Raw genomic sequence first — 24912 nt, 5'->3', positions numbered from 1 at the left:
GTTCGATCATTCACCGACACCCTTTGAAGTATATATACAAGGCAACCATTAGTTCACAATTTTATATTGTGTTGTAACCTTCAACGCTTGCTCCAGATATTGCCCATCATAGGCGGATCATATATTGGAGATCCAACGGTAAATATGAAGAAGAACATCGCACTATGAGGTACTATGATGAACTCCCCAGATCATGAATGAAACTAGGAAAGACTTTCTAACCCTAATTCTTTGGTCGTTAAAGGGTGTGTACATCCTGTTATCTTAGTCTAATCCCTTTCCGGAGAAGCTTGGCAGCTGGTGGCCACACTAATTACATCGAAAGCAATGTGGTAATCAATTCCAGCAAAATATCAAGGAGAAAATGGCACTTGAAATTGTCTGTATGATTTGATACCTGAAATCTAGTGCTAAATATTAAATCCCCGTGACAAATTTGCAAGCTATCTAGATCTTGTTTTCTGTATCTTTTATTCATAACAATTCACAAGGCACGGAAAATCCAAGGTGCCAACTAAGTGTCTGTCAACTGGTTACAGCTGCGAGAAACCAACAGAAAAGAGCAACAACTGTAATGATAAATATCTTTTTCCTTCAAGTAGGAAACAGAAAGCCAATGGCAACCCTCAGCTGCAACTATAGTTTACAGAGATGCCCTATCGACACATCCGAAGAAGACTAGCAGGAGCACTATCATTACATGAATTGTTACACTGAAAAAGTTTCAGACCAGAATCATGATGCATCTAGTGGTATACCAACTAAACCTTGCCATCCAGTTTATCATTTACAAGGGGAAGCATCTCCATTCTACTGACAGCAGATCGAGGTGTGCCTGGCTGCTGCAAGAGTCTCTGTCTCACATACCCATAGAATGTGCAGCCACAGAGTGTTATTCCACATCCTAAAGCATTCATTGCAGATATCGGGTTTCGAAAGACCGCCCATGAGACCATGACAGCCACTGCTACCTGCCAAGGAAAACAATGGATCAGAATTATTAGCTCATTATTTAAGAGAAATCTGAAATCACAGGGCTAGTTTGCTTCAAAGCTATATCAATGAGTATCACCTTAAGATTGCCAGCAACATTAAATGTGACAGCTGTTGTTGAATGGATCACATAGAAAATGGAGAAATTAAGGCAAAAAGCAAGCACCCCAGAACTTAAGATGATCAGCACCGAGGTGAAGATGGTTTGATGAACTTGAAACCACTGCAGAACACCTGTCCCTTCTAGCACAAGAGCTGGCACAGCCAAGATCATGGTTGCAAATGGTGCCATATAAAATACCGTGTTTATGCTGCATTAAAGTGGAACTTGATCACATGATTGGGATACAGATTTTCAAGTTTAATGAGTCAAACACTACCAGCAGAATATCTTTAGTAATTATTAATTTATCACTAATTCAAGAATCAGGAAACCCAGAACCATAAGAGGGAAAAAACATCTTTCAGAAGCCCATATGAGTGGTATTTGATGTCATCATAAATAGAACTTTTGGCAATGGCTCATATTCATGCTTATAGAGTGGGGTGACTGAGGCACACTAAAATGCTTTCATTATATCCTGCTTTCTTCACTTTCAGCATCTCTGACTAAGCTACAGTTGTGAACATGTAAATGTCTTGACTCAAATATGTGTTACTCTGTGGGCACCTTTCAGGAGTTCATTCCTGGGGAGGTCATCAAGAAAGGAAATAGGGAAGATAAAGGTTGAATCCCCAATCATAAAGTTAATCTGTTGAGGTGGACCTGAATAAACACGAAATTTTATCTAGATTACAATGAAGATGGATAATGATATTACTAGCATCAGAAATCCTTCACTCTTATGTTCAGCAGTAACTTCTCATGCTACATCTGTAACACATACGAAACATAAGCCCTGATTGTAAAAATTGCTCTGCTGCTTAGTTATGAGCATTCACTGGATTAACAGAAAGCCTTGCACGTTCTTCTTAGCTAATTGATATACTTGTTGTAAATTTAAATTTCATAAGCCAAACTCTTAGGTTCCACATTTGTCTATGAATTATGGATCATGTACAAGCTGGAAGTAGTGAAAATTTAATTACATGTTAGTGTACAACATGACAATAGAAATTCTATTTCCTCTTTGCATCTAAGTGTGTGAGGTAGAGAATTGAGTAAAAATTCCAAATGGCAACTATGTGAAAAGGACATGTCGGCAGCTGTATTTGTCTTCACAAGGCCAGACATGAATGCAGCACCAGCAACATGAGAATGGCCAAAACCATGGATGTCGTCAACGGGCAGACTGGCATCCAATTTGTCCGAAATTGGACCAGTCCTATGTGGAGGCCAATTTTCCCAATCCTTTTCCATCCACTTATTTGTCTTGTTCCATTCTTATTACTGCAAATTTGTTTGGTGCATGAGTCAATTATAGTGCTTTAGATTGGATTTACTGCATTCGTTATGCAAATGTTAATTGAATAACAAACAGAAAAGATGGAGCAGCAATCGCATATATATATGCATGTGGCACACAGTGAACGTATAATTCTTTCTGACATATCAATCAACAGTTCCAGGTGCAAGAAAGAGAAGAATCAGGAAGGCTCAACCCTCTTCATTGCCCTTTTTACACCCAAAAAGGACTGCTACATGAAGGATACAGGCAAGTTCAAAATTCTTGACAAATATTATTGCAGAAGAAAATACGCACCTGTCAAATTTAAAGCCATGCAGTAATGATTCCGCTAAAATTGTCTTTGTAGATGTAGCAAGGCAGCCAAAAAGTGCAGCAGAAAATCCAAACATATTGAAACTTAGCTCCGTAACAGAAGTAAGAAGAACGCCCCCAATAATGGGCACCAAGGAACACCAAATTCGCCAGTCAAAGTACTTTTTCCACACCAGCCACTGGAGTACAACTGCTTAATGCAGCATCTATATGTTATTGACATAAAGAGCTCAGTCATGATAAGCCAAGATAAAACAACAGAAATAGGAGACCTCAACTAACCTGTAGTAGCAGGGGTGAATGACTTAATCGTCTGCATAAAAGAAACTGGAATATATCTTAGGCTCATGTTTCCCAGCACTATATTGATGCAGAAGACGAACGACATGGGAAATATCCTTCTCCAACGGTCTTCAGGTTCAATCTCAATTAAAGGTTTTACCTTAAAAACTTTGATTGCCAAATATGATCCAATGGATGAGCATATAAAATGGAGACATGACACAGACAGGGGAAACTTGAAATCCAATTTCTGCACAGACTAGATTGTATCAGATACACATATACAAAGAGCATTTAAATATGCCTATGCTCTAGTAATACAAGAAACCAACAACCTTTTTATCGTGAATATTAATATTATCTCTAGAGATCCAGGAAAATAATATATAAACATCCTACAACAAATACTTAAGCTTCTGAAAAGTGCTGAAAGAAAAGCAGCTCGATGTGTAAAGAGCATGTCTTTCTTCTCGAGAAAATGAAGAACCTTTATTTATCAAGACAGGCTCATAGTTGCAGAATCACAAATTTTACATACATCAGTTTATTAAATTTCATAGCATTGTAAACCATCTCCCACTAGTTTATCCGGTTGCTAATAAACTAAAAGGTCACAACCATTAGCATAAATAAAACTGGCCAACTATTTACATTCACTTTGTCAAATGGCTAACAGTATTTTACAGTGCATAGGCTAATATCCTTCCCTTGTCATGCCAAATACCGCCAACTACTCGAAAAATGAGAAAGCGTTGGAGTTTATCACGTATGCTATACTTGTTTTAATACCAAAGAAGATGCTTCCTTAACTTGGATCTGGACAAACAAACCAGATTAACTTTTCGAGATCCGTCAATCTCAAACCAGGTCCTTCCAGCTATGATCTCTACGTTTTTAGAAAAAAGATATTTAGTATAACAGATGCCCTCTATTCTCAATTCACAGAATCATAGCCTTCCACTACTGATTTTCATGTACCATCCAATATTGCAGCAAATGAAAGAAATATGCGAAGCGATACGTGAAGTAGAAGCAGAGGCTTTGAAGAATGACATGATGAGCTAGAACGGACGATACGTGAAGCAGAAGCAGAGAAGCGAATAATTTTCAAGAATGACACGATAACCGAGAACGAGATGCTGGAAAGTGGGAAGCAAACAGGGAGCAGCAAAGTGATTTTTAGGAAGGAAAGAGACGGTTTGCTTCGACTTCTTCGTCCTTTTTATGCCGATAGAGTAAGCAAACTGGTACGTTCACGAAAAAGGATGCTTCCTTTTTCCAACCAATAGGACCAAATACAACGTACGAGCTAGTTTGTTATGACATGCTTAGAGTTCTGTTGCTGTGATTTGATGGATGACATGTCTAAGGCTCACTGCTTCATGCAGTATTCCCCCACGCAGAGGAGACAAGCAAATGAAAAAGAAAAGCAATCAAATAGAAACGCTACTGCCAACCCTCTTTCTGATTTTTATTTATCTACTTTCAGGATGAGAATCCTAGAAGTGAAATTGAACGTACAAGACAGATGATCGTGAGAAGATGATGATAACTGCAAGTTGCTAAGAAAAAGCGACCGAATTATAGTCGAGAACTCGAGTTTGTCAGTGTAATGGCTAGAATACGTGTGTTGAATTCATTGATAGAGATCGAGGACCGGAGGAGGGTAAGAGAAGAATTCATGCCAATTTTGATTTTGAAGTTTCAGAACCTCCCCATTTCTCAGATTTATCATGATTTTTTTCCCAAGGACTCGGATAAAGTAAAAACAACAAGAGTTAACGAGAAAGCGAAAGAGATGAACCTGAAAGATCCATTTGTTCGTGATGATAACGGTGACGTTGAACGTCCACCATTGGACAATCGCGAGCAGCGGTCTGATGACTCCCCACTGGATCAACCGGTGATTCTCCTCCATCCCACAACCAACGGACCAGAGGAGAAAGAAACAACAACAACAACAACAGAGGAGAGCAACAAGAACAAAAGCAGGCCACCAAGAAACAGAGGAAGAAGGAGAAGGCGAACAAACGTGGATCAGACGCGAAAGTTGTCAATCACGGTGAAGAAAGCGGCTGTCTCTCTCTCTCTCGTTCTCTCCCTCCCCTTCTCACCACCTCCTCCTTCTCCTCTGCGCGCAAACAAATGGTGATTGCTTTGCTCTCCATAACCGAAGGCGTACCAACGGCGTGGTCTCTCTCTCTCTCTCTCTCTCTCTCTCTCTCTCTCTCTCCTGTAACGTCCTCTTCCCTCGACTTCCCCCGTCTCGTTTACATGCGTCTCTCCCTTTCGTCGTAAACTTTTTCAGCGATTTGGAGGGAGGTCTATGACCGAGCACATGTTCAGTGGTTCACTCTCAGACTCGGTTAAGACCATTGTTTCGTCTCGTATCGCCCCGTCTTGTTTTAGCTCCGGTTCATAAACCTGTCCTAATCAAGTTCGCTCCCTTCTTTTCACAAAAATTGTAAAGTAATAAAACCACAAAAAGTCGTCAACTCTGAAAATCACATGCGAATCGTGCATTCTCATCATTTTAATTAAAGAGTGCAAATATGTCATGTTAAATAAATAAATAATAGAAAAATTTGGGAAATTCCCATTTTTGAGCTTCCATTTTTCTCATAATTAGAAAATATTTTTATGTTTTAAAAAATAGCACCTTGCGTGAAAACTGCCTATTAAGACGTTACATTACATTTTTGTTAATTAAAAAAATATCTACAATTTGTTTTCTAACAATTGTTATTATCTCATAAATTTAATTAAAAAGTTAAAATAAATTCATGAAATATTAGTTTCACTATTCTATTTTATGATGTGATAGTAACAATGTATTGCTAATGTCGAACAACCTCTTAAATTATATTTTTATCCTTTCAATTAATAGTTTTTTTTACTTTAACTTTTTATTTAAAAACTGCTATAAAAGGTATGATTTTTAAAAAAAATCACAAATATTTTTTTATTAATGAGAAAAACACAAACCAAAATTAAATATTGTTCAAAACTTACCAGCCCCAGAATATCAAAAGTGAAATGAGAATCAAAATCAAGTCACAACTTCGCCATTTTGTTGCTTCTATTTTTCTTAATAATTCAAACAGTTCATAATGATAATTAAATGTATATTTTCGGTTTTTCAGTTCTTTTCATAATATTATTATGGTTTAAAATTTGAAAATAAAATAAAACATACTTGACATGCGGCATTCTTGATCGAATCGGCTTGCCACCACTTTGACGCGAAACCCGATTCTCATATAACGCCATGCACATTTTAGAGAGAGAAGACTAACGGTTAACAATCACGCACAACTAGTCACATCGTTCAAACCTAAACGGCTATCCCTTTTGTTTGGTCACCGTCAACTAATACCTAAATGGCTTGTCTTTTCTTTTTTCTTGCTTATTCTTTTCTCTTTTTTTTGGACAAACTCAGGAAAAGTTTACCAAATATAAAGGTAATTCAAGTGTCACAATCATTCCTTTTTTTTTATTTTTCATCATTGTTGTAAAAGAAAAAAAAAATCTATAAAATCCTACCATGGATGATTCATTGATTTGGCTAAATCGATTGTGAACCGGCCAAAATTGTTAAAAGATTTATTTAAAAAATAAATAAATAAAAAATAAAATGCTTAGTTAAACATTGACACTCTTCATTGGCCCAGAGAATCGAACCAGTTGATCTTCAACTCAAATTGAATCGGTTGATGATAAGAGCGATAGATTTCTTATCAGGTGAAAAAAAAAAAAAACCGAAAAAGGAGAAGGCCGAGGAATAAATGCAGGAAACAAAAGCATTTGATTCTTGTGGCAGTTACTACTCTCTCTCCTCGGCTTTGACTTCTTCCGTCGACATAAAACCAAGTTTTTATTATTGCGCGTCACAGTTACTACTCGCACAATGTTCCATATGTCAAACCGTCCCTTCATTTTTATCAATAATTTTAGAGTTTCAAACAGTAGCAGAGCTACATATAGGCTCGTGTGGGCGGTTGCCCACGCTAATAACAAAATTTTTATTTATTTTTACATAAATGTCTTTAATACTTATTTACTTATTGATATATGTTGTCCCTTCAAACAACTCATGGCCAAAAGTTTCTGACTATACCAGTCTCTTCAAAGGTCATCTTACTAAGGCCTGAATTTGAATGTGAACAAAGAAAAGTCTATACCATATTCAAATCTGGATATTATTTGAATTTCATTCTTAAATTCACATTTGAATGTGAAATCTTCTTTTGAACTGAACTTGAACTACATTATATTGTTTGAACATTAGAAATAGAACATTCTTCAAAACTAAATCAAATCATATATTTATTTAAATCTAAATCCTAGTACAACTGGATGGCATTTCTTAACTTCAAATAAATATAATTTCTTAATCGGATATTAAACTTTTTTCCACACCCAATTTTTAAAACAGTTCGGTTGGATATTTATATCCAAATTAAATTTATTTACCTATTTCACAATTTTGAAAGATGGTAAGAAGAGCATTATAAAAATCAAGAAAGTACCATCCTGCTAAAACATGGGAACATGCCTTCCCATGTTAGCGATATGACATGGAAAGTGCTCCATGTCTTTTGCTTGTTGTCGTTTACTATGAGTTAAATAAAATGACTGTAGTCCCTAAGGGCTGTTTGACAATAGCAACAATATGTTATTGTTCTACGAATCGGCGAATCGGTTGGGGTATATTCATCATACATTGTATTTCATAAATTTAACTCAATCTTTAAGACAGTTTCATGGAGCAAGAGTAAGTTGTTCCCAATGCCAAACAGTCCCTAGAGCCCGTGGCAGTACCGTCACTAGCCACGAGTTCTACGCCTTCTTTGGCTGCAGTGATGTATGAGAAAGTAGTGGTTTTTGATGGATGCCATGGAGTGAAATCAAATTTAATGATTAGTGGAGCTTTGTAGGATTCAAGGGAATGTTGAACTTGGTCAAGTTGTCTTAAAAAACGTTGATACATTTGGGACACTAGGGCTAATGTTCTATGAATATGTTCAAGCACGGAAGCAGATTCATGGGACACTCACATAGTGTTCATGTCGCTAAATGACCCCTGAAGATTCCATAGTGTTCAGTTTTGACAATTCACTAGAGCTTGGTTTTCAAATTGAGCAGCATATGACTTCTCCATCCATCACAAGAGTGGCTTTCTACTTATATATAGTTTGAAGATAACATGACAATTATATGTTATGTGGCTGGAGCATGTTATGGCAACCTAACAACCTAACAAAGGACCATGTGTTGTGTAGTAGAAATGACCAAAATGTCCTTGTTTGTTCTCTCACTTATAAGTGAAAATGATTTAAAAAATTTTCTATCATAAAATGACAAAAATGCCCTTCCAAGCGTAGGCACATGCTTTCCCATGTTAACCACATGACCCAAAAAGTGTCCTATTATGTGCTAGTAATAAAACAGCTCACTTCTTTTGCTATATGGTTTTTGCTTATAAAGCAATTCTTTGTTCTTGATATAGTACTCTATGGTATATAAAGCCAGTTGTATGTCATGATCCACAGCAAGAGACCATATGTTATGAGCTGAAAATGATCAATCCTCCTTGTTGAATGGAAGATCCCCTCCTTTCACAAGAAAAATAAAAATGAATATAAAATTACATAAATACCCTTATTGGTGAAAAGCAGGGACATAGCTTTTCCACGTTGACTGGGTAACATAGAAAATGCTCTCTTGGAAAAAGCACTTGAAAATAGTCACCTTTTAAGTGCACAAAATTATACGTTTGGGCCCCAAACAAAGTGGGGCACACAAGCTGAGTTGAGCTTGGGCTTGCCCTCACATCACATCGAACTCAAGTTGACCTCCATAGAATAGGCTCAAGCTCAACTTGAAAATACAACATTAAGCTCAAGCTTTACTTGTCTAACCCTTTTAACTCGTTTCTATTAAGTCTGATTCGTTTTTTTTTACTCATTAACTTGTTTAACTTATATAGTTGTGGTTCGTTTAACTATCCTCTTTTTATATTTTAACATTCTTTTTATAGTGGAACTTAGTCTGACTCTTCAATTCAGATATACATAAATATTCGATTGGATTCATCTTCAGATATACTTAAATATTTGATCGGATTCAAATACAAATTCAAATTAGACTTATGTTTAAATCAATATCATTCATGTTATGCTATTACATTTTAAAAATTGGTTAAATTCCGTTCAAAATGTATATTTATATTCAAATATGCATGTAAAAATAGATTTGAATTGGATTCATATTGTTGAATCGATTTTTGAATTGAAATTGATGTGACTTTTTGTCTTTCGATTCAGCTATACGAGTACTCAAAAAGGCAGATGTGATTAATAATATATTTGATTCAAATCTATATGTTAACATCCCCAATCCCTGATGAAACCCTGATGAATTGAGAACGTATAGGCTCAAATCTGGAATAAGAATCTTTTCGTCCATAGAGGCTCGAAATAATATTTTAAGTTATTGTTTCAGCACAACCGGGCAGATCGATATTCATTTTTAGTATACAAGACAAGGTATGATTTTGTTGCTGGCACTGATAACAGTGCAAAAAAGACAGTCATCCACCCGCGTTTGGTATGAGATTTTGCCATTGATGATTTCGTTGTCATCTTCTCAGTTGTCGCAGAAATCTTCTTCTTCTCACCCAAACTGTAGGCTTCCTCACAAACTCAAGCAACCGAAGCCCCATCTCAAGCTTCAACAGGGCATTGTCTCCTTCAACCCCGAAGTCGTCAGGTAAGAAACGAAATCCCCCCCTCTCTCTCTCTTCCTCTTTCTGTCGCTTGTTTACTCTTGTTCATCCGCAAAGAATGGGGAACAAACGCGATTTTGTGCCTGCATTTCCCTAAAGAAACCAATTTTTTCAACTTGTGTGACTGTGTTTCCCTCAAACAATTATTTTTGCTCTTAGGTGTGCCAATGGTTCCTTCAAAAGCCGATTTTTGCGGCTGTGGGTCCTTCAAAAAAGGTTATTTGTGCCTGTTTTTGCGTCTCTGTCTTTCTCTCTTCATCCCACTCGCTCTCCCTCTCTCCCTTTCAGAAACGCCCAAAAAGGTCGCCCAATTAGTCGGAGCACTGCGTTTTGGTTTGGCACTTCCCGGAAAGATCAGATTTGTGGAATCACATTGCTGAGCAAGAGGAAGTGCTTGCCCTTCCCCTCTTTGGTTTTTTCTTTTTTCTGTTCGAGTTCGTGAAACTATATGAATAACGGCAACTGCGTCGTCATGTGGAGATGCTCCTTTTTTTTTTTTGGCTCCTTTTCTGGTTTTCACATTGCTGAAACGATCTGAATAATGATCCATAATGCTGTAATCTGTTGGATGGCCAACCTACACGCTGAACTCGTTGAGTGGTAGAGGTTAATGTATTGTGTTGGTGGTTGTGGATTGTATTATCGCCTTCTTTTCTTCTCTACGGAGCAGCCCCTTAGAGCAACTGTTCAAATTCTTTTAGATATCATCTTCTTCCTGCCTCATCTTTAGACATGTTTTGTCTATTTTCAGGATTTATGTTCCTAGCTGTCATGACATGGCTTACTGAATAACGTGGCATGCTTTAATTTCTGTTGCTCAATCTGTTTGAAATTTGTTTCCCTGTCGTTAGATAATAAACTGAAAAGAATGCAGAGTAAACTTAATAAATGTACCAAAATTAAATGTCCTTTCGTATTGCTTATGTTCTTTCAAATTTCTCTGAAAATTTCTACATGTCAATGGATGTCAAATAGTTTTTATTGCATGTTTTCGGGAGATGTGAATTACTTGATCAGAGCAGTTCAACTACTTTTAACCTTATTATGAAAGCATAGAATGGGAAGCCTTGTTTTAACTACTCGTCCTAGTGATTTTCTGCCGTCTAATTTCTTGGAAGTTTGAAATAAAATTGTTATTATGATGGTTTTAGAAAATATGGATGTTTCATTGAATGGGGCCGGGGGCGGCCTTTTGTGGATTATGTTCTTAACTTAACATGAGCCCGTTGATTTTAAAAAACTAAATGTTAGGCTTTTGCGGAATATGTTAAAATTATACTCGTTTATGTAAATTTATCCCTGTTTTCCAGAAGCGGGGGAAGGCGGCGGGGTTCGCCTCCCGCGTGCCACCCCTTGTTTTCTTGAAAAAGCCCTAAAACCCACTGATCTGTGCTGCTGCTCACTGCTCATCTCCTGCTTTGTGCTTCCGCTTCCATGGTTCTCTCTCTCTCTCTCTCTCTCTCTCTCTGTGTGTGTGTGTGTGTTTAGGCTCTAGACACTCTCATTCTTCGTCCAGAAATCCAGATTCTTAGTCATCCGTAAGCTGTTCTATTCTTCTCCTCTTGTTGTTCAATCTTCACTATGCTGCTATCTTCAGTCATCCGTAACCTGTCCCATTCCATTTTGGATGCAAATTATCTAACTTGAAAAATAGATTCTTCCTCACCTAATTTTATGCATTTTGCTTGCAGAATTAATTAAACAATATTGTCCTTTATGCTTCCGCTAAATTCTAAATTTATCGTTTTTCTCATGCAGTTCTTTTTTTTTTTTTTTTAATTTGCCCTACAATGTCACAGCAAATGTTAAGAAAGATGGTCTAATATGTTATCTTGAACTACATGTTTGATTTGAATGCTTTTGAAAGAACTGTTCTTTATTGAGCTGTAATACCTGATGGATCACTATTGTGTGTCATTTGTATATACGTTTATACACGTTTTTTAGGCATGTAGACCAGAGATAGCTGATGGTATTCCTGTGTTGGGGCGTTTTAATCTTCATATAGAAAAGACTGACTCTCTTCATCTCTTCATTCTTGCCAATCTCCAGGAGCATTTTCACCCGTTCTGAGTTCTATCTTTTTTTAGTTCTGGGCTGAACACATATCCTGCATCGGCATGGAAGGGTGAGAGTGCAAGATTCGTCACAGAAGAGAGCGTATCAGAGAGAGGGGGAGAGAGCATGCCGCCTCCGCTTCCGAGGGTGGCTTTACACAACGTCTCGTGCATGCGCAACGCCCAAGTGGTGCTCCGCGACATCAACGTTTCCGTGCACGACGGCGGGGCACTCGTGCTGACGGGCAGCAATGGTGCAGGCAAATCCACCTTCCTCCGCATGCTGGCCGGGTTCTCACGGCCATCGGCGGGGCGCATCCTATGGGATGGCCACGACGTTACCTCCGCAGGCGTCGCTGCCCAGTGGCGTCTGCAGCTCAACTGGCTCTCCCTCAAGGACGCGATCAAGGAAGACCTCACCGTCCTCGACAATGTTCAATGGTTCGAGGTGCTCGAGAAAAAGGATGGCCTTCGCTCCCTCCCTGCCCTGGAGTTCATGGGCCTCGGCCGCCTCGTCCACGAGAAGGCCCGCATCCTCTCGATGGGACAGCGCAAGCGCCTCCAGTTGGCCCGCATGCTGGCCATTGACCGCCCGATCTGGCTCATGGATGAGCCCTCCGTCGCCCTCGACTACGACGGTGTCAAACTCCTTGAGGCCATGATCGCTGACCACCGGAAGAAGGGGGGCATCGTCTTCGTCGCCACTCACCTTCCCATCGAGATGGAGGATGCCATGAATCTTAGGCTGCCGCCCAGGTTCCCCCGGAGGAAGATCCTCGTCGACCTTGTGCGTTGATCCCTGTTTCTTGATTGCGGACGAATCCAATCGACAGTCCAGGAGAGTGTAAGTGCGTGAACATTGTCTCCTCCTCAATCCGTCTCCTACCTTGGCAATTTGCCCCACCCCATCAACCCAATTACGAACTAGAAGCTATCTGTCGTCTTGCCCAGTGCCCACCTTAATTGTTTCCATTTCATATTCCTCTGTCATGGTGTTGATTCTCAGAATGTCTGTAAGGGCATCGATGTTTTCAATTATGCACTTTTTTATTTAATGAATGCTGTGATAATTTCTAACAATTACATGTCTGAACCCTAAAATCGTCCCCGCTTTATTGAGTGCAGGTGAATGCTTGAACGCATCCGTTATATAAAAAAAGAAATGGGGAGAGACTGTGATATGAGGGAAAATTGTCAGTGGAGCCTCTGAACATTGATATGAAAATTTGAGATGTTGCTTACTTAGATATCGGCGGATGCTATACCAAACATCCTCAGAGGAGGTCTTCTCAAAGCAAAAGTTGGGAAGAGAGTGAGAGTTCGATAATTGTTTGGCACACTTAACCTTATTATGTAAATCAAATACCAAGGGAGCAGTCATGGATTTTGATAGTCCTGCAAGATGTGTCTTCTTACTTCTGCTTATGCTTTATTTTTCTGCTTTTCTAGATGCAGTTAATTATTTGCAGCTTCAGTGCTAATTGTAGGCCCATAAATTAGATCACTGCTAAATAGCATAGTGTAAGTTTCAGCTGCTACTTCTCCAGCTGAACCAAATAATGCTGGAACTATCAGTATAAGATGGAAACCTAAAGAAGAATGTCAAAAGCACTCACAGAATGGAAAGGGATTGCTGAATTTAACTGTGAAAAACTTAATTTCAACTAAGAGGGAGAATTGTATAAGCATGCATTCATTAAGAATTAAACAAGAACACGTCTAGAGAAAGAGTTAGTGGAAGGATGCGTACATGTGTTACACAAATTGGGTTGCATCCCTTAAAAGATTCATACAAAGAGGACAAGACAAACGCTCCCCATGTAGGCTTCTTCTACGAGCTTGATGAAAATCACAAAATACAAGCATGAAATTGCAGTACTCCTTTTGCTATATTCTGTTGTAAGCATTGCAAAGTCTTGCTGGGCAGTATGCTTTGCTTGGGTGCAGTTGGACAGGGAACTATTGCATATGTTACCAAATGAACCCCCAACATCATATCTTGTCAAAATATAATCCTGTCAACGTGTTCGAGTCTTAAATTTGATTTTTAACTAAAGTTTGGTCTTGGCAAGATGTTGCTAAAACACATTACCTTGTGTAAGTCACATGGGTACTTCAGTAAGGTTCACGTACCCGTGTTGCCGTACCCGTACCTAAAATAGGTACTTGGACACACTCGGGTACCTTTAGATTCAAACTGTTTAGTTTTACTTTGATTTAATTTTTTCCACCTTACTTTTCAATCTATTTTTAGAGTTATTGTTCATTAACATGCTAATGTTTTTATTTATATCACTTGTTTACTAAAATGTTGCTTTCATTTTGATTTTTTTTTTTGTGCTATTTTGCATATATACATACATATATCCTGCCGTACACTCGTACCCACATTTGTTAAAGTTGTCGTGTCCGTACCTGTATCCAAACTGTACCCGTACCCATGTGACTTATAGTGTAACTATAAGGCTGGAAAACTAACAGTTTGTATCCAGGAAAAGTTGTTACTTTCAAGGCTTATATAGAAATCCGTTGAGAATGATTTTATTGAAATTGTAATGGACTAGATCGAGCATCTTACTTTATTTCTTGCATACTTCAAGCATATCATTTGGCATCTTTTCAATAGCTAATTTAGCTTTCACGCAGTCTGTTAATAGCCAAATTAGTTTGGTGTAGGTCACACATAGGAGACAGGTGAAGATAATACATGCTCACTTTCTGTTCACCAGCTTGTAGAAAATGCAACTTTTTCAAGTTCTCCAGCTTGTAGAAAATGTAGATGAGCATATGGTTCTTTACAATGAGGCCCTCTTTGCCATCTGCTTCCAGACATTTAAGCTGGCTACACCCACTTGCAAGTAAATTAGTCTTTGAATTTCTAATTTGTCTTTGTTTTCTCCAGTCGTTAGCTGAAGCTACAGCCTTGGGTTCGATATGTCATTGTCGTAGGATTTGAGCACAATTTTGCCCATTCCCTGTGCACGAGCTCTCTTATTATTTGGATTTTCTTCTTTGTGCTGTTGAAATTATCTTTTGCCTGTTCTTACAAATAATTTTCCTTGTTTTTTGTTTGCCTTTTTCATGTAAATCAGATGCTTTCTTAGTTCTTACAACTGTGACTATAGCTAGTATTCTGAGGTGTGCAAGACATGCTTGGATATTTTATTTTGATTTGTACTGTATTCTTGCTTTTCTTCCTACTTTACGGGGTGCTCACAAGCAATCCATTAACATGATCACCAATACTCCTGAGGTTCTCGATATTGCAACATTATCTTAATTTTCATGCTAGTTTCAAAAAAGATGTTATGTTTCCAGTATCTTGCTAATTGCTATACATTTTCCCTGTCTTTTCAATGTCCCTTCATTTCAATATTTCTAAGCATATTGTTTGGATCATTTAGCTCTTCTCAATTTCTTAAATCTTTTGTGAACATTTATCTTTATATTTTTACAAAAGAGGTTATTGGAAAATTTGTTGTCTGATAACTAGTTTCATCTTTCATTTTCTTAAGCTTAAAAGTTATTTTTTGGAGAAACAACATTCTAAAAGAGCAGAGGAAAGCCTTGCTGAAAATATTTTGTGGTAACTGCAATTTCGTGTGGGAGAAGTGTTTCATTGGCTTTAACTTACTTGAACTTTTTACATCCTAATGGCCTTAAAGAATGCAGCATTTTTTATCCAAGATTCTGCCACCTTGATTTTGCAGTGAGAATTTCACTGTTCTTTTCATTTCTCTTCATACTGCGAATGAACTTCCAGCATATCCACGTCTTTTGGCTTCATATTTTCCTCCCGGTCATATATGTCACTGTTTCTGATGAAGTTCTTAGTTTATGCTGATTTGTGACAAACTCTTTGCCTGAACTCACCAGTCACCAATGTCAGTTGAAGATCTCAGCCACTTCATCTCAGCAACCATGAGTGGTGTGACCTGCTTCGTTAGTTTCCATGGCCAGCTCAACTCTGATTCTGGAAACCTGATGTGAACCTTATCCCCTACCCAGGCTTCCGTTTCTTCATGGTCTGTTTTTGCCCAACTCTCTTCCTGTGGATCCCAGCGGTTCCATGCCCTCACTGTTCCTGAGCTCACCCAACAATTGTGGGATGCCAAGAACATGATGTGTGCTGCACAGTGCACACCCTCATCATGGCAGTTATTTTATTGCCACAGAAGCACCAAGAAGTACATGAGCAGGTAATAATTAATGTTCAGAATAAGAACTCTTCCTCCTCGATTGAGTGCATTCCCAACATCAAGTCCGACATTCCTTGGCAAATCTACATCCATCCATTAGATGTTTTGCAGCATAAATGAGCAATCCACGGCTACGTGAAGGAGGAAAGCTTTCTTGTACTGTGTACACTGGTGAAGACATGGATGAGATGGAGTCAAAGGCTGAGAGCAACATGAACAACCTGGTGTTGGATATGAAAAGAACCAGGATGCAACTGCAGCCAAGGAGTGCGAGCAAGAGGAAATGGAGGAGAAGTCAGCTGCCTGAGTACCTGTGTCCTACTTAAATTGCTTTCCTCTCTATCTAGTTGTGTATCAACAATTCCTTAATCTGCTTGTTGTCTGCTTCTGTAGATTTTCAGAATGTGGACCTAGAAAAATTGTATTCTGGCTTAGGAAGGGGTCTGCAGTGGTATTGTGTGTTGATTCTTTTTCCTTTTTCTTTGCCTATTTTCTCATTTATGATGATCGATGAAAGATGGCTGGTTATGGTTTAGCCGTGAACTAATTTTACTCACCATTATAGTTCACCTGTTGGCGGCAATGGATTGTTTGGTCTGTCAGTCAACTCCCCAACTGGGGTGTCATTGGTGATTGTCTGTATCTGTGTCCGAGCAGCCACGATTCATGCAACTGTGGCTTTCTAGAATGGTCAGTGTGTAAGTGGTTTCAGTTGGCTACCAAGTGAGTTGTTGCCTCTCGTGGCTTTCTAGAATGGTCAGTCTTTGCAGCCGTCCGTATTATTAGTTGGATCGAAATGTAGTGATGTTCTGTACACTTTTCTCCTTGCTATCTGCAGCCTTACGTTGCGGAAATCGATTTGAATAAGCTGAATAGCATATTCCACTGTTTTTGGGTTCAATCGTATCTGTTCTTCTATTAGCCGTTAATATCTAGTTAGCAATTTAGAATGCCCTTTTCTTTTTCTGATTAACGATTCCAGGTTAATTTACCAATTCTCCCTTATCTCCCGGTGGTTCGTTCAAGTTCCTTTGTGAAAATTTCAGTTTCTTATTCATTTATTTTTTTTCGGAGCCTTCAAGCTTAAACGCTTTTTTAATGGTCCGCCCAATTTTAGTCATCAGTTATATTTTCCATGGAAAGGATCTTTTACTTATTTCGCTTAAAAAAAAAGCAGTCATCTTCAATTTTGTTCAGTCAATTTCAGGAGTTTTTCTTCTAAGCTTTTGTTGTGCAACCTTTAACTAAAATCTAGCAATATCCATTATGTAGGCCTTCGCTTCCAACTTGTGAAGCTCCGTTCTAGATCTTTCAATGACAAAGCCAAATTAATGACCGACTTACCAAGGTTTTAGAAACGTGTATCCTAGTTGGTCGGGCAGTATACCTGTATTGAAAACGTCTTTTGTTTGATATTGAAAACGTCTTTTGTTTGATTCCTGCAAGCACTCTTCCCCTTCTGCCGTCGAGAGTTGAGGTGATGAGTATTATTCAGTGGTTTGAGTGGATGAAAGTTGTCAGTTGTCTCCCCTTCTTCCCCATTCTCTCTCTCTTTCCCCACTCTAAATGTAAACTTGTACCCTCACCAGATTTTCGGGAGGCTATGATGAAACGAACGTTCTTATGGTTCCAAAAGCCCAAGATCTCCAATCCGAGCTCTTAACAGTCGACAGTGGGATATGCATTCACCATATGGCTCAACTGAAAAGTTACAAGTAGTCAAGATCAAGCCAGTCAGGTACTTGGCCTCCCAGCGTCCCAGAAGGAGTTCAGAATCTATTTGGACTTGTCGGACATGCATGAGAAGAGGCGAGCTCCAGTTTGGTCAACTTGACTTAGAAAACTTAAGCTCGAACTTGAGTCGAGCTCGATAGGACAAGCTTGAGCTTGACTCCACAATGCAATGTCAAGCTCGAACTAGACTCCTTTAAATAGTTTAACTCATTTATGTAAGGCATGTCTTGTTTCTTTTAACTCGTTAAACTCGATTAACTCGTTTAGTTGTTTCTCATTTAACTATTTTCTCATTATAATTCAACATCTAGTCGAGACAAGTCGAGTTCTTACAACTTGAATTCGACTCATTTAGTATTTCGAGCATACATTTGAATTCAGTCAACTCGAGTTTAGATAAGCGAGTTCAAGTCAAGCTCGAGCTGGCTCGACTCTTTGTGCAGCCCTAAACATGTCACATGATCTTCCTATATTGAATCCAAGTATAGGATATCTGATCCCAAAATCTGTTGGATCTGGGTCTGCACCCGATGGGCTGGACCCAGAACCCTTCTGAAATGCGGGGGAACGGTTACCCATCACCGATAAGAGGATAGACAAAAAAGAAAAACTAATAAATATATTCTATATTATTCAAAATTAAAATATCTTGTACAAAGGGCAATAAATAGGACCTTTCTCTCTTTCACAACTAAGGAAAAAAAAAACATTTTGAAACACCTGTACAAAGACTAATTCTGGCGAGAAAGTGACATAATTGGTTTGTTGAGGGACTGGAATTTTTATTCAGAATTATGTAACCAGAATTCAGAATTATTTCTGTGTTTATTTAGCTCAAAAATATGCTTCGGTCTGATTGTCAAAATTGTACACATCAGAAAGCCCCTTCGAACCTGGCCAAGAAAGAAGCTACCTTAACCCTTCAGGAAATTATTAACCTAAAAAGCCATTTGACATTAAAACACTGTGTGAGGGTTGTATGAATATTCTGCCCTAAAGTTTTGGACAGATCTATAGAACACTTACAATGTTGTGCTCTGGATCCCAAACCGCCCCCAATAAGTTAGTGTCGTCCATAATCCTGGATCTTAACAGAAAGGAATTAAATTAACAGATTTTGGTACTATGGCCATTACCTATATAATATATTAAGTTTTTCTTTACAATCTTTGAAGTAACCTAATCATATTTTTAAAGAATTTAAGAGGTGCAATGGGACAAAAGTTCCCTAAAAAAAATCAACGAGTTTTCAAACTTTTTGAAAGTCCAATTTGGGGTACAAATCGATCTACAGAATCGATCTGCACAGTAACCCATATAATAAAATCCAGTCATTTTGCGCCCTAATCTAGTGTGATATAGTTCATCCATTGTTGATATTGTATAGGTAATGGCCGTAGTAGCAAGAGAGAGAGAGAGAGAGAGAGAGAGAGAGAGAGAGAGAGAGAGAAATTGTTAGTTACGAAACACTTAGGTGCAAGACTAATAAAAGAATTATCTTAGCCATTGATTTTTTCAAGGATAGATGGTTGAGAGAAAATTAAGGAGAAAAAAATGTTAATTAAGGGTACATAACTAAAATATCACATCTCATTTTTTCTCTTTGAATTTCTCTTATTCATTCATCTTCTAATGGTTAATGATCAAGTTGATTCCTCACCGGTCTCACACCTAGGGGCCTCATACCTGCCAATCTCTCTCTCTCTCTAGATATATATATATATATATAGTGAATGATGATTCTGACTTTCTAAGGTTACCCAACCATCTAACTAGGCCGTATATTTAAAGCAGATGGATGGTTGAGGAAAAAGCAAAGAGAAAAAGATGTGAATTAATGTAGATGACAAAAATGTCTATCACATTTTTCTCTTTATTTTTTTCTTAATATATAACGATGAATTTGAAGGCCCCAGTTAGATGGCTGGTTGACTTTGAAAACTTAGAGTATATATATATATTGATTGGTGACTACTCTGGTTAGTGTGGAATAGTCTGAGTGTTCTCAATTATCAAATAATCTCAAAAATGTGAGTCGCTGACTCCTTACATTTATATGTGATAAATACTTTTAGATATAAATGCCTCAAAAATTGTAACCCTCGACCAGAACTTTCCTCGAAATGCCAGTATGTGAAAATAAATTATTCGATGCAAATGCACCATGCATGGCAACGAACATCACAAGGTCAATGTTCTCTTTTACAATGATCTTTTTAGGACACAATCTTCAACCGATCATGTTTGTCGCAATCTTCCCATGCACCTTATGAGAATGGACGTTGGAGATCATGAATAAAATCAATGTTGTAAATATCAATACCAGTGTCATATATGATTTGCCCTTCGATACACCAATCGTCACTAAGTTAATCAGATTTGCTCAAAGCCTGATGGTTAATTTAGGTTTGGGTTTGGATCCTATTTGGATTTCCAACTAAATTGAGGGCCAGTAGATCAGATTCCTTTTTCAGGTGAGGCTGTCAAGAGAGGCCAGAACATCTAAATCGAGTCTTCCTAAGGTGCGTAGCTTTTGTAAACATAATCTGGTTGATCATGAAACCATCGTTTTGAGATACAATATCGAATTATGACTTGCGGTCTCCTCAAACAGGGAGATAAGCAAATCTAACAATAAATATGGTTATTTTATTATTGGATGCTTGGAAAAGCCAGAGTCTAGAGAAACCCATAAACAAGTTGCAATCTACAACAATAAATATGGCTTCAAGTTTGTGTGCAGATCATAGAGAAGGTGAACCTTTACAACAATCTTCACGCTCAAGTACAGGAGATGACTCACCATATAGAGGCAGACAATATCTATTTTAGATTGTCAAGGAAGCTCAAGAAGCAGGCATGCACTCGTAGGGGTTACTGAAGGCACTCAAGTTACCAGGCCGAGACAACACAACCTACACCAACATGTCATCTCATCTCATGTCAGTACTTAAAATTGCTAATCAGAAACTTAATAAATTGAATTTAAACAATTAACATATACTTTCATAGGCACATGTTTGTGGCTTTTATATGCCTTCGCAGACACATTATTCTGGTTTCTATGAGCAAAATATGACTCCAACTTCATTTTGAAGCCATAGTTGTCACAACACATGGACTTGGGAAGACTGTTTGCCCGTGATGTAACCTTTGAACTTCACTAGGATAAGTGGTTTGGTGGAACCATGTAGGCCTCCACATGGACCCTTGTGTCAGAGATAGAAATCAAAATCTAAGGCCAAAGGTTCAGAACCACATGATTAAGCATAACATGACAAGAGGAAGGGTTGGGCTCATATATGGATGAAGAAAGATTTTATTTAACCTAGACATGATAATTTGTTTGCATGTTTCTTCTACTGTACATAAGTGCACACACTATAGTCTCTCATAAACACGTTTATTTAAGAGTGGCTCATTATCAGATCTAAAGCCAGATTCAAAAGAAAGTAATTTTGGTTGATACAAAGACAAAGCAATGAACTTTGGACGTCGAATCAAGCTCATGCCATTATACACCTCAATTGCCATTGTATGTGTGCACATACAAATACACATATGCCAACATGAAGATATATAAACATTAAAAACAAGATTTGGCAGCTTCAAAAGCAAATAATACTATTAATCCCAAGGGTTGGCCATAGAGGTGATCATCAAAAGCAATAGTCACTTTTTAGGTGCAAGGTCTCCAAAATGACTATCACATGCTTAGGCAGGATTGAACAGCATAAGGTGCCTTTTGACAATGAGAAAAGCTTATAACTATTTTCATGAACATGCCAAATATTTGTTCAAATATTTAAGGAATCTGCCCCAATCTTTAGAGCATATTTATGGAATAGTTAAAACCATTCTCTTTGCCATATGGCCCTAAAGGATCTCGAAGCTGGAGATGCATAGGTAGTTGTGAAGCTGGAGATGCATAAAACTAAATGTTAAATGGTTAACTTAAAAATTAAAAGCAATTAGTCTCATGAGGCACATGTAGTTTTTGAAACTGGATATGTGGGCACTATGCCTAAGTGGAGCCTCGGTACTAAGTTGAAGAGTGCATTGCTGTCATTACTAATGCAAACATAGCCTAGGACCCTAGAGGTGTTTGGTTGGGGGCCGTGGAATCAATACTCTTTTCCAAGCTGTGGGTTGTTAACTTCTCACTCACCTATAATATTTTAATGCAATTTAGCAAACTACACAAGATAGCTGAAAACCTTGTTTTAGAACTTTAAAACACTAAAATGCTAAATAGAAAAAGTAAACAGGCACGAGCCATCTAGGCCTGCTTAGTTAGTCGCTTAGGAACTTAACTGGTTTTAGTTTTCCCCGTCAGGTGTCAAGATAATGACTTCTTGTATGTTGTAATATGAAACATATTATAAAACAAAAAGGAAGGTAATAAAAGAAATAAAGTAGAAATATTTGTAAAACCTGAAGAACAAAAATTCGATCTTCAGTCAATAAGGACTCGCAGCAGCCAAAGAACTCTCCCATGCATTCATGCCCAACAACTTCTAGCATCCCACTGTTTAAATATGAGAAAGTGACAAGATTGTAACATGATCAGATCACCTTTTACATCTAGCTCCTAAGCAAACAATGACTTACCAAGATATTATCCTATCATACTTCTGAAACTTTGGCAGTTGGCGGTAGTCGCACAAAAGAAGTTTAATGTGGTCCTGTTGATACAAATTGCAAGAAGTTCATAACATGAAATATGTTCCCACAAATCTAGTTTTGTGCCTTTGTCTTGTAAGTGGCTGAATTTTGATATAATTATTATAATAAAGCCTATGTGGAGTTTATGCCATGTATTTGCAAAAACATCTCTCTCTCTCTCTCTCTCTCTCTCTCTCTCTAACTTAACAAGTATGCACATTCCATTTCCAAATTGGAGTAAAAATCCACCAGCTGGAATGGTGGGTATCCAAAACATAAAAGATACAAGTGTTGGATGAACATGTTCTAGTAAATTTATGAGTTATGACTGTTATCAATGAAGAAGGTGTGCAACATTGAAAAGAAACTAAAATACACACTTTGATCTTTAATTGAACATGCCTATACATCAAGAGGTTCCTAGCACAACAGTAACATGTTGAGTAACTTTATAACTTCAGCAAGTACTATGATGAATCCATTCTTAATACCAATTCAAAGCTAACCATGACGATGAGCAAAATAAAAAGCAATCAAATGGTACAACAACTTTGTGCACAAATGGGCCATGACATTGTACTATTTGGTCAACTTCAATAGTTAGCATTTCCAACTATTATCCATCAACGACCACATATATAAGTAAGCAAGAACACAATGTTTGATTAAGAAGAGTGTATGTGGTTGAGTATAATTAAATTTAAACAATGTTTGTAAATATGGCTAGATGAAAATTTAATGAGATGAAGCCCAACAGTAATGGCTTACTTCTAAACCAGCTTCTTTAACCTTTTCTTGGGCATATTTTAGTTGCTCTTCTGATAGCATAATTCCAGTATATCTACATCCGATTTGCTTGACAACTTCCAGTGCGAGGCTTCCCCAACCACAGCCAATCTCAAGAACTTCATGGTTGTTGGTAATCCTTGCCTGCACATCAACCATAACTAGAAACATCACAAAATGTTCCAGATTATAAGACCTTGTAGGAAAGTAATTCACCTTTGCGATCAAAAGGGAAATTTTTCTCATCTGTGCAATTTTGAGATCTTCATTCTCTCCCTACAACATAAGTAGAAAATGGCAAAAGCAAACTAAAGCCTTTGACAAGCATGCACATATATATTCATGTCTTTAAGCTATTTATGGAAGATGAAACCATACAAACCTTGAAAATTGCACAAGAATATGTCATAGTTTCATCCAAGAATAGCGAAAAAAAATTCATTGCTCTAAAACAGAAGGTAAAAGGAAGTGTCAACTTTCAATCAGGGAAAGGAAAATGTACCGATAAGATAACCAAATGGCTTTTTTATTATTCTTAACGAAAAAATAGGTTATGGTAAGCCATCACATTTTAATGTGACATACATGCAAACCATTTGAGGCAATTCTTGAGAGACATACATGTGTTCCATTCAGATGGATGAAATGGACCAATGGAAGTAAGGCATAGTGACTGATGCAACAAAAAATAGAAGGCAACCATAAACTTATTCTATTCAACATAGAAACCTTTTGTGACCGGCCGGGCACAATGGAAAAAATATACTTTCATATCGAATACATCAAGCAAAAGAAGGAGTAGAAAGTAAAGACCATATCATAATGAGAGGCAATGTTTCTCTGAGCTTGTGTGACTGTATTCCGTCGTGAAAGATGCTGAAAGAAAAACTTTGCAGATGCAAGTCCTGCAGTTAAAATTATTGGTTTCCACCAACCCCTATCATATCAAACATTTTTGTTTGTCAGAAGGTTGTCCAAGTAGAGCACTAGTCTATGATTACACAAGATAGTAGTGAGCCAGATGTTACCCTTGATTCATGCAATTTATAGAAATGTTACGTTTATTCCTACCATCAATGAGTATCTACAAAACAGATAACCAAATTATTATTACACACCAAAAAAAGCTAAACTTCTATTACTAAATGTGTAATGATGAAAGTAGTGATCACCAAAAAAAGGTTTAGAAGGCCTTCTCCTTTGTCCATAAAAGATATATAACCACTTATATATGCAACAGCAAGCCCTAGATCAGCCTCTATGGCAACCTACATTAAAGAAGATCTTATGACAAAATAAGGCTAATATGCCAAATTAATGTTGCAAGTGCACAATGAAGATGTGATCAGACACCAAAGAAATGTCTATTTTGATAAAAATAAAGGACTATAATTAGATTATAAGTTACATACCTTCCAATAATACAAAGGAGAGTGAATTTTCATCACAGATTTGAGGCCATCTTTATTATTTGCCCCACAAAATTCAAACAATATGCCACCTTCCTCTAGCAAGCTGCAGGTTTTACAAAACAAATTTAATAATCATTTCATCTTTTTATTTTTGTGTAATGAGCATCTTTTATGCTTGTATTCCATTTGTTATTTAGATAGCCAAGTTTTACGAATTTTAATTGTATTTTGCCATATCTTTTATGCAAAGGTTTCATGTCAATTGGAATACCATCT

The 24912-nt window shown here is 37.6% G+C and overlaps 3 protein-coding genes, 1 long non-coding RNA gene and 1 pseudogene across 11 annotated transcripts; 2 read left to right on the top strand and 3 right to left on the bottom strand.

Moving 5' to 3' along the window:
• Positions 1 to 448: 448 nt before the first annotated feature.
• Positions 449 to 5281, bottom strand: LOC116266544 (UDP-galactose transporter 1-like). Its single transcript, XM_031647788.2, has 5 exons — positions 4801 to 5281; positions 2997 to 3246; positions 2697 to 2904; positions 1073 to 1304; positions 449 to 971 (listed from the first exon to the last, which is right to left on the bottom strand). Exons 1-5 carry the CDS (start codon positions 4912 to 4914, stop codon positions 762 to 764), a joined length of 1014 nt encoding a protein of 337 aa, XP_031503648.1. The 5' UTR covers positions 4915 to 5281; the 3' UTR covers positions 449 to 761.
• Positions 5282 to 9543: 4262 nt separating this feature from the next.
• On the top strand, positions 9544 to 16573 carry LOC116267224 (ABC transporter I family member 1). 8 transcript variants are annotated; one of them, XR_004175554.2, is made up of 4 exons: positions 9544 to 9767; positions 11874 to 12684; positions 12966 to 13152; positions 15717 to 16573. XR_004175554.2 is itself a non-coding variant. In XM_031648837.2 (3 exons), the coding sequence occupies exons 1-2, from the start codon at positions 9547 to 9549 to the stop codon at positions 12634 to 12636; spliced, it is 984 nt and encodes a 327-aa protein (XP_031504697.2). In that variant the 5' UTR covers positions 9544 to 9546; the 3' UTR covers positions 12637 to 12684; positions 12966 to 13265. The 8 variants fall into 8 exon arrangements, 6 of the variants coding, with proteins under 6 accessions (XP_031504697.2, XP_031504698.1, XP_031504701.1 ...); XR_004175553.2 differs by lacking the exon at positions 15717 to 16573 and having other exon boundaries at positions 11874 to 12688; positions 12966 to 13265; XM_031648837.2 differs by lacking the exon at positions 15717 to 16573 and having other exon boundaries at positions 12966 to 13265.
• On the top strand, positions 15723 to 16573 carry LOC116267226 (tubulin beta-1 chain-like; annotated as a pseudogene).
• A 5532-nt stretch (positions 16574 to 22105) lies between these two features.
• Positions 22106 to 23503, bottom strand: LOC126409208 (sphingolipid C9-methyltransferase 1-like). The gene is made up of 3 exons (XM_050081237.1): positions 23207 to 23503; positions 22385 to 22458; positions 22106 to 22301 (listed from the first exon to the last, which is right to left on the bottom strand). Exons 1-3 carry the CDS (start codon positions 23468 to 23470, stop codon positions 22106 to 22108), a joined length of 534 nt encoding a protein of 177 aa, XP_049937194.1. The 5' UTR covers positions 23471 to 23503.
• A 748-nt stretch (positions 23504 to 24251) lies between these two features.
• LOC126409202 (uncharacterized) lies at positions 24252 to 24742 on the bottom strand. The gene is made up of 3 exons (XR_007572008.1): positions 24637 to 24742; positions 24397 to 24492; positions 24252 to 24308 (listed from the first exon to the last, which is right to left on the bottom strand). It is a non-coding gene; the product is annotated as an uncharacterized LOC126409202 (long non-coding RNA).
• Between the last annotated feature and the right edge of the window lie 170 nt (positions 24743 to 24912).

This window comes from Nymphaea colorata, chromosome 13, assembly GCF_008831285.2.
Source record: "Nymphaea colorata isolate Beijing-Zhang1983 chromosome 13, ASM883128v2, whole genome shotgun sequence".
In the NCBI taxonomy this organism is placed as follows: domain Eukaryota; kingdom Viridiplantae; phylum Streptophyta; class Magnoliopsida; order Nymphaeales; family Nymphaeaceae; genus Nymphaea; species Nymphaea colorata.
The sequence above is the reverse complement of the archived record's forward strand: the minus strand, read 5'-3'. Positions and strand labels throughout refer to the sequence as shown.

Bases quoted from the DNA above. Each gene is read 5' to 3' on its own strand.
- LOC116266544 (XM_031647788.2), bottom strand. From the start codon at position 4,914: ATGGAGGAGAATCACCGGTTGATCCAGTGGGGAGTCATCAGACCGCTG. The intron at 2,905-2,996 runs GTTAGTTGAGGT...TGCATTAAGCAG, and splicing joins ATTCACCCCTGCTACTACAG to TTGTACTCCAGTGGCTGGTG. The intron at 1,305-2,696 runs GTGCGTATTTTC...ACTTTAATGCAG, and splicing joins CATGGCTTTAAATTTGACAG to CATAAACACGGTATTTTATA.
- LOC116267224 (XM_031648837.2), top strand. From the start codon at position 9,547: ATGATTTTGTTGCTGGCACTGATAACAGTGCAAAAAAGACAGTCATCC. The intron at 9,768-11,873 runs GTAAGAAACGAA...ATCTTTTTTTAG, and splicing joins TTCAACCCCGAAGTCGTCAG to TTCTGGGCTGAACACATATC.
- LOC126409208 (XM_050081237.1), bottom strand. From the start codon at position 23,470: ATGAGAAAAATTTCCCTTTTGATCGCAAAGGTGAATTACTTTCCTACA. The intron at 22,459-23,206 runs GTAAGCCATTAC...TTGTATCAACAG, and splicing joins TTAAAGAAGCTGGTTTAGAA to GACCACATTAAACTTCTTTT. The intron at 22,302-22,384 runs GTAAGTCATTGT...ATATTTAAACAG, and splicing joins TATGATAGGATAATATCTTG to TGGGATGCTAGAAGTTGTTG.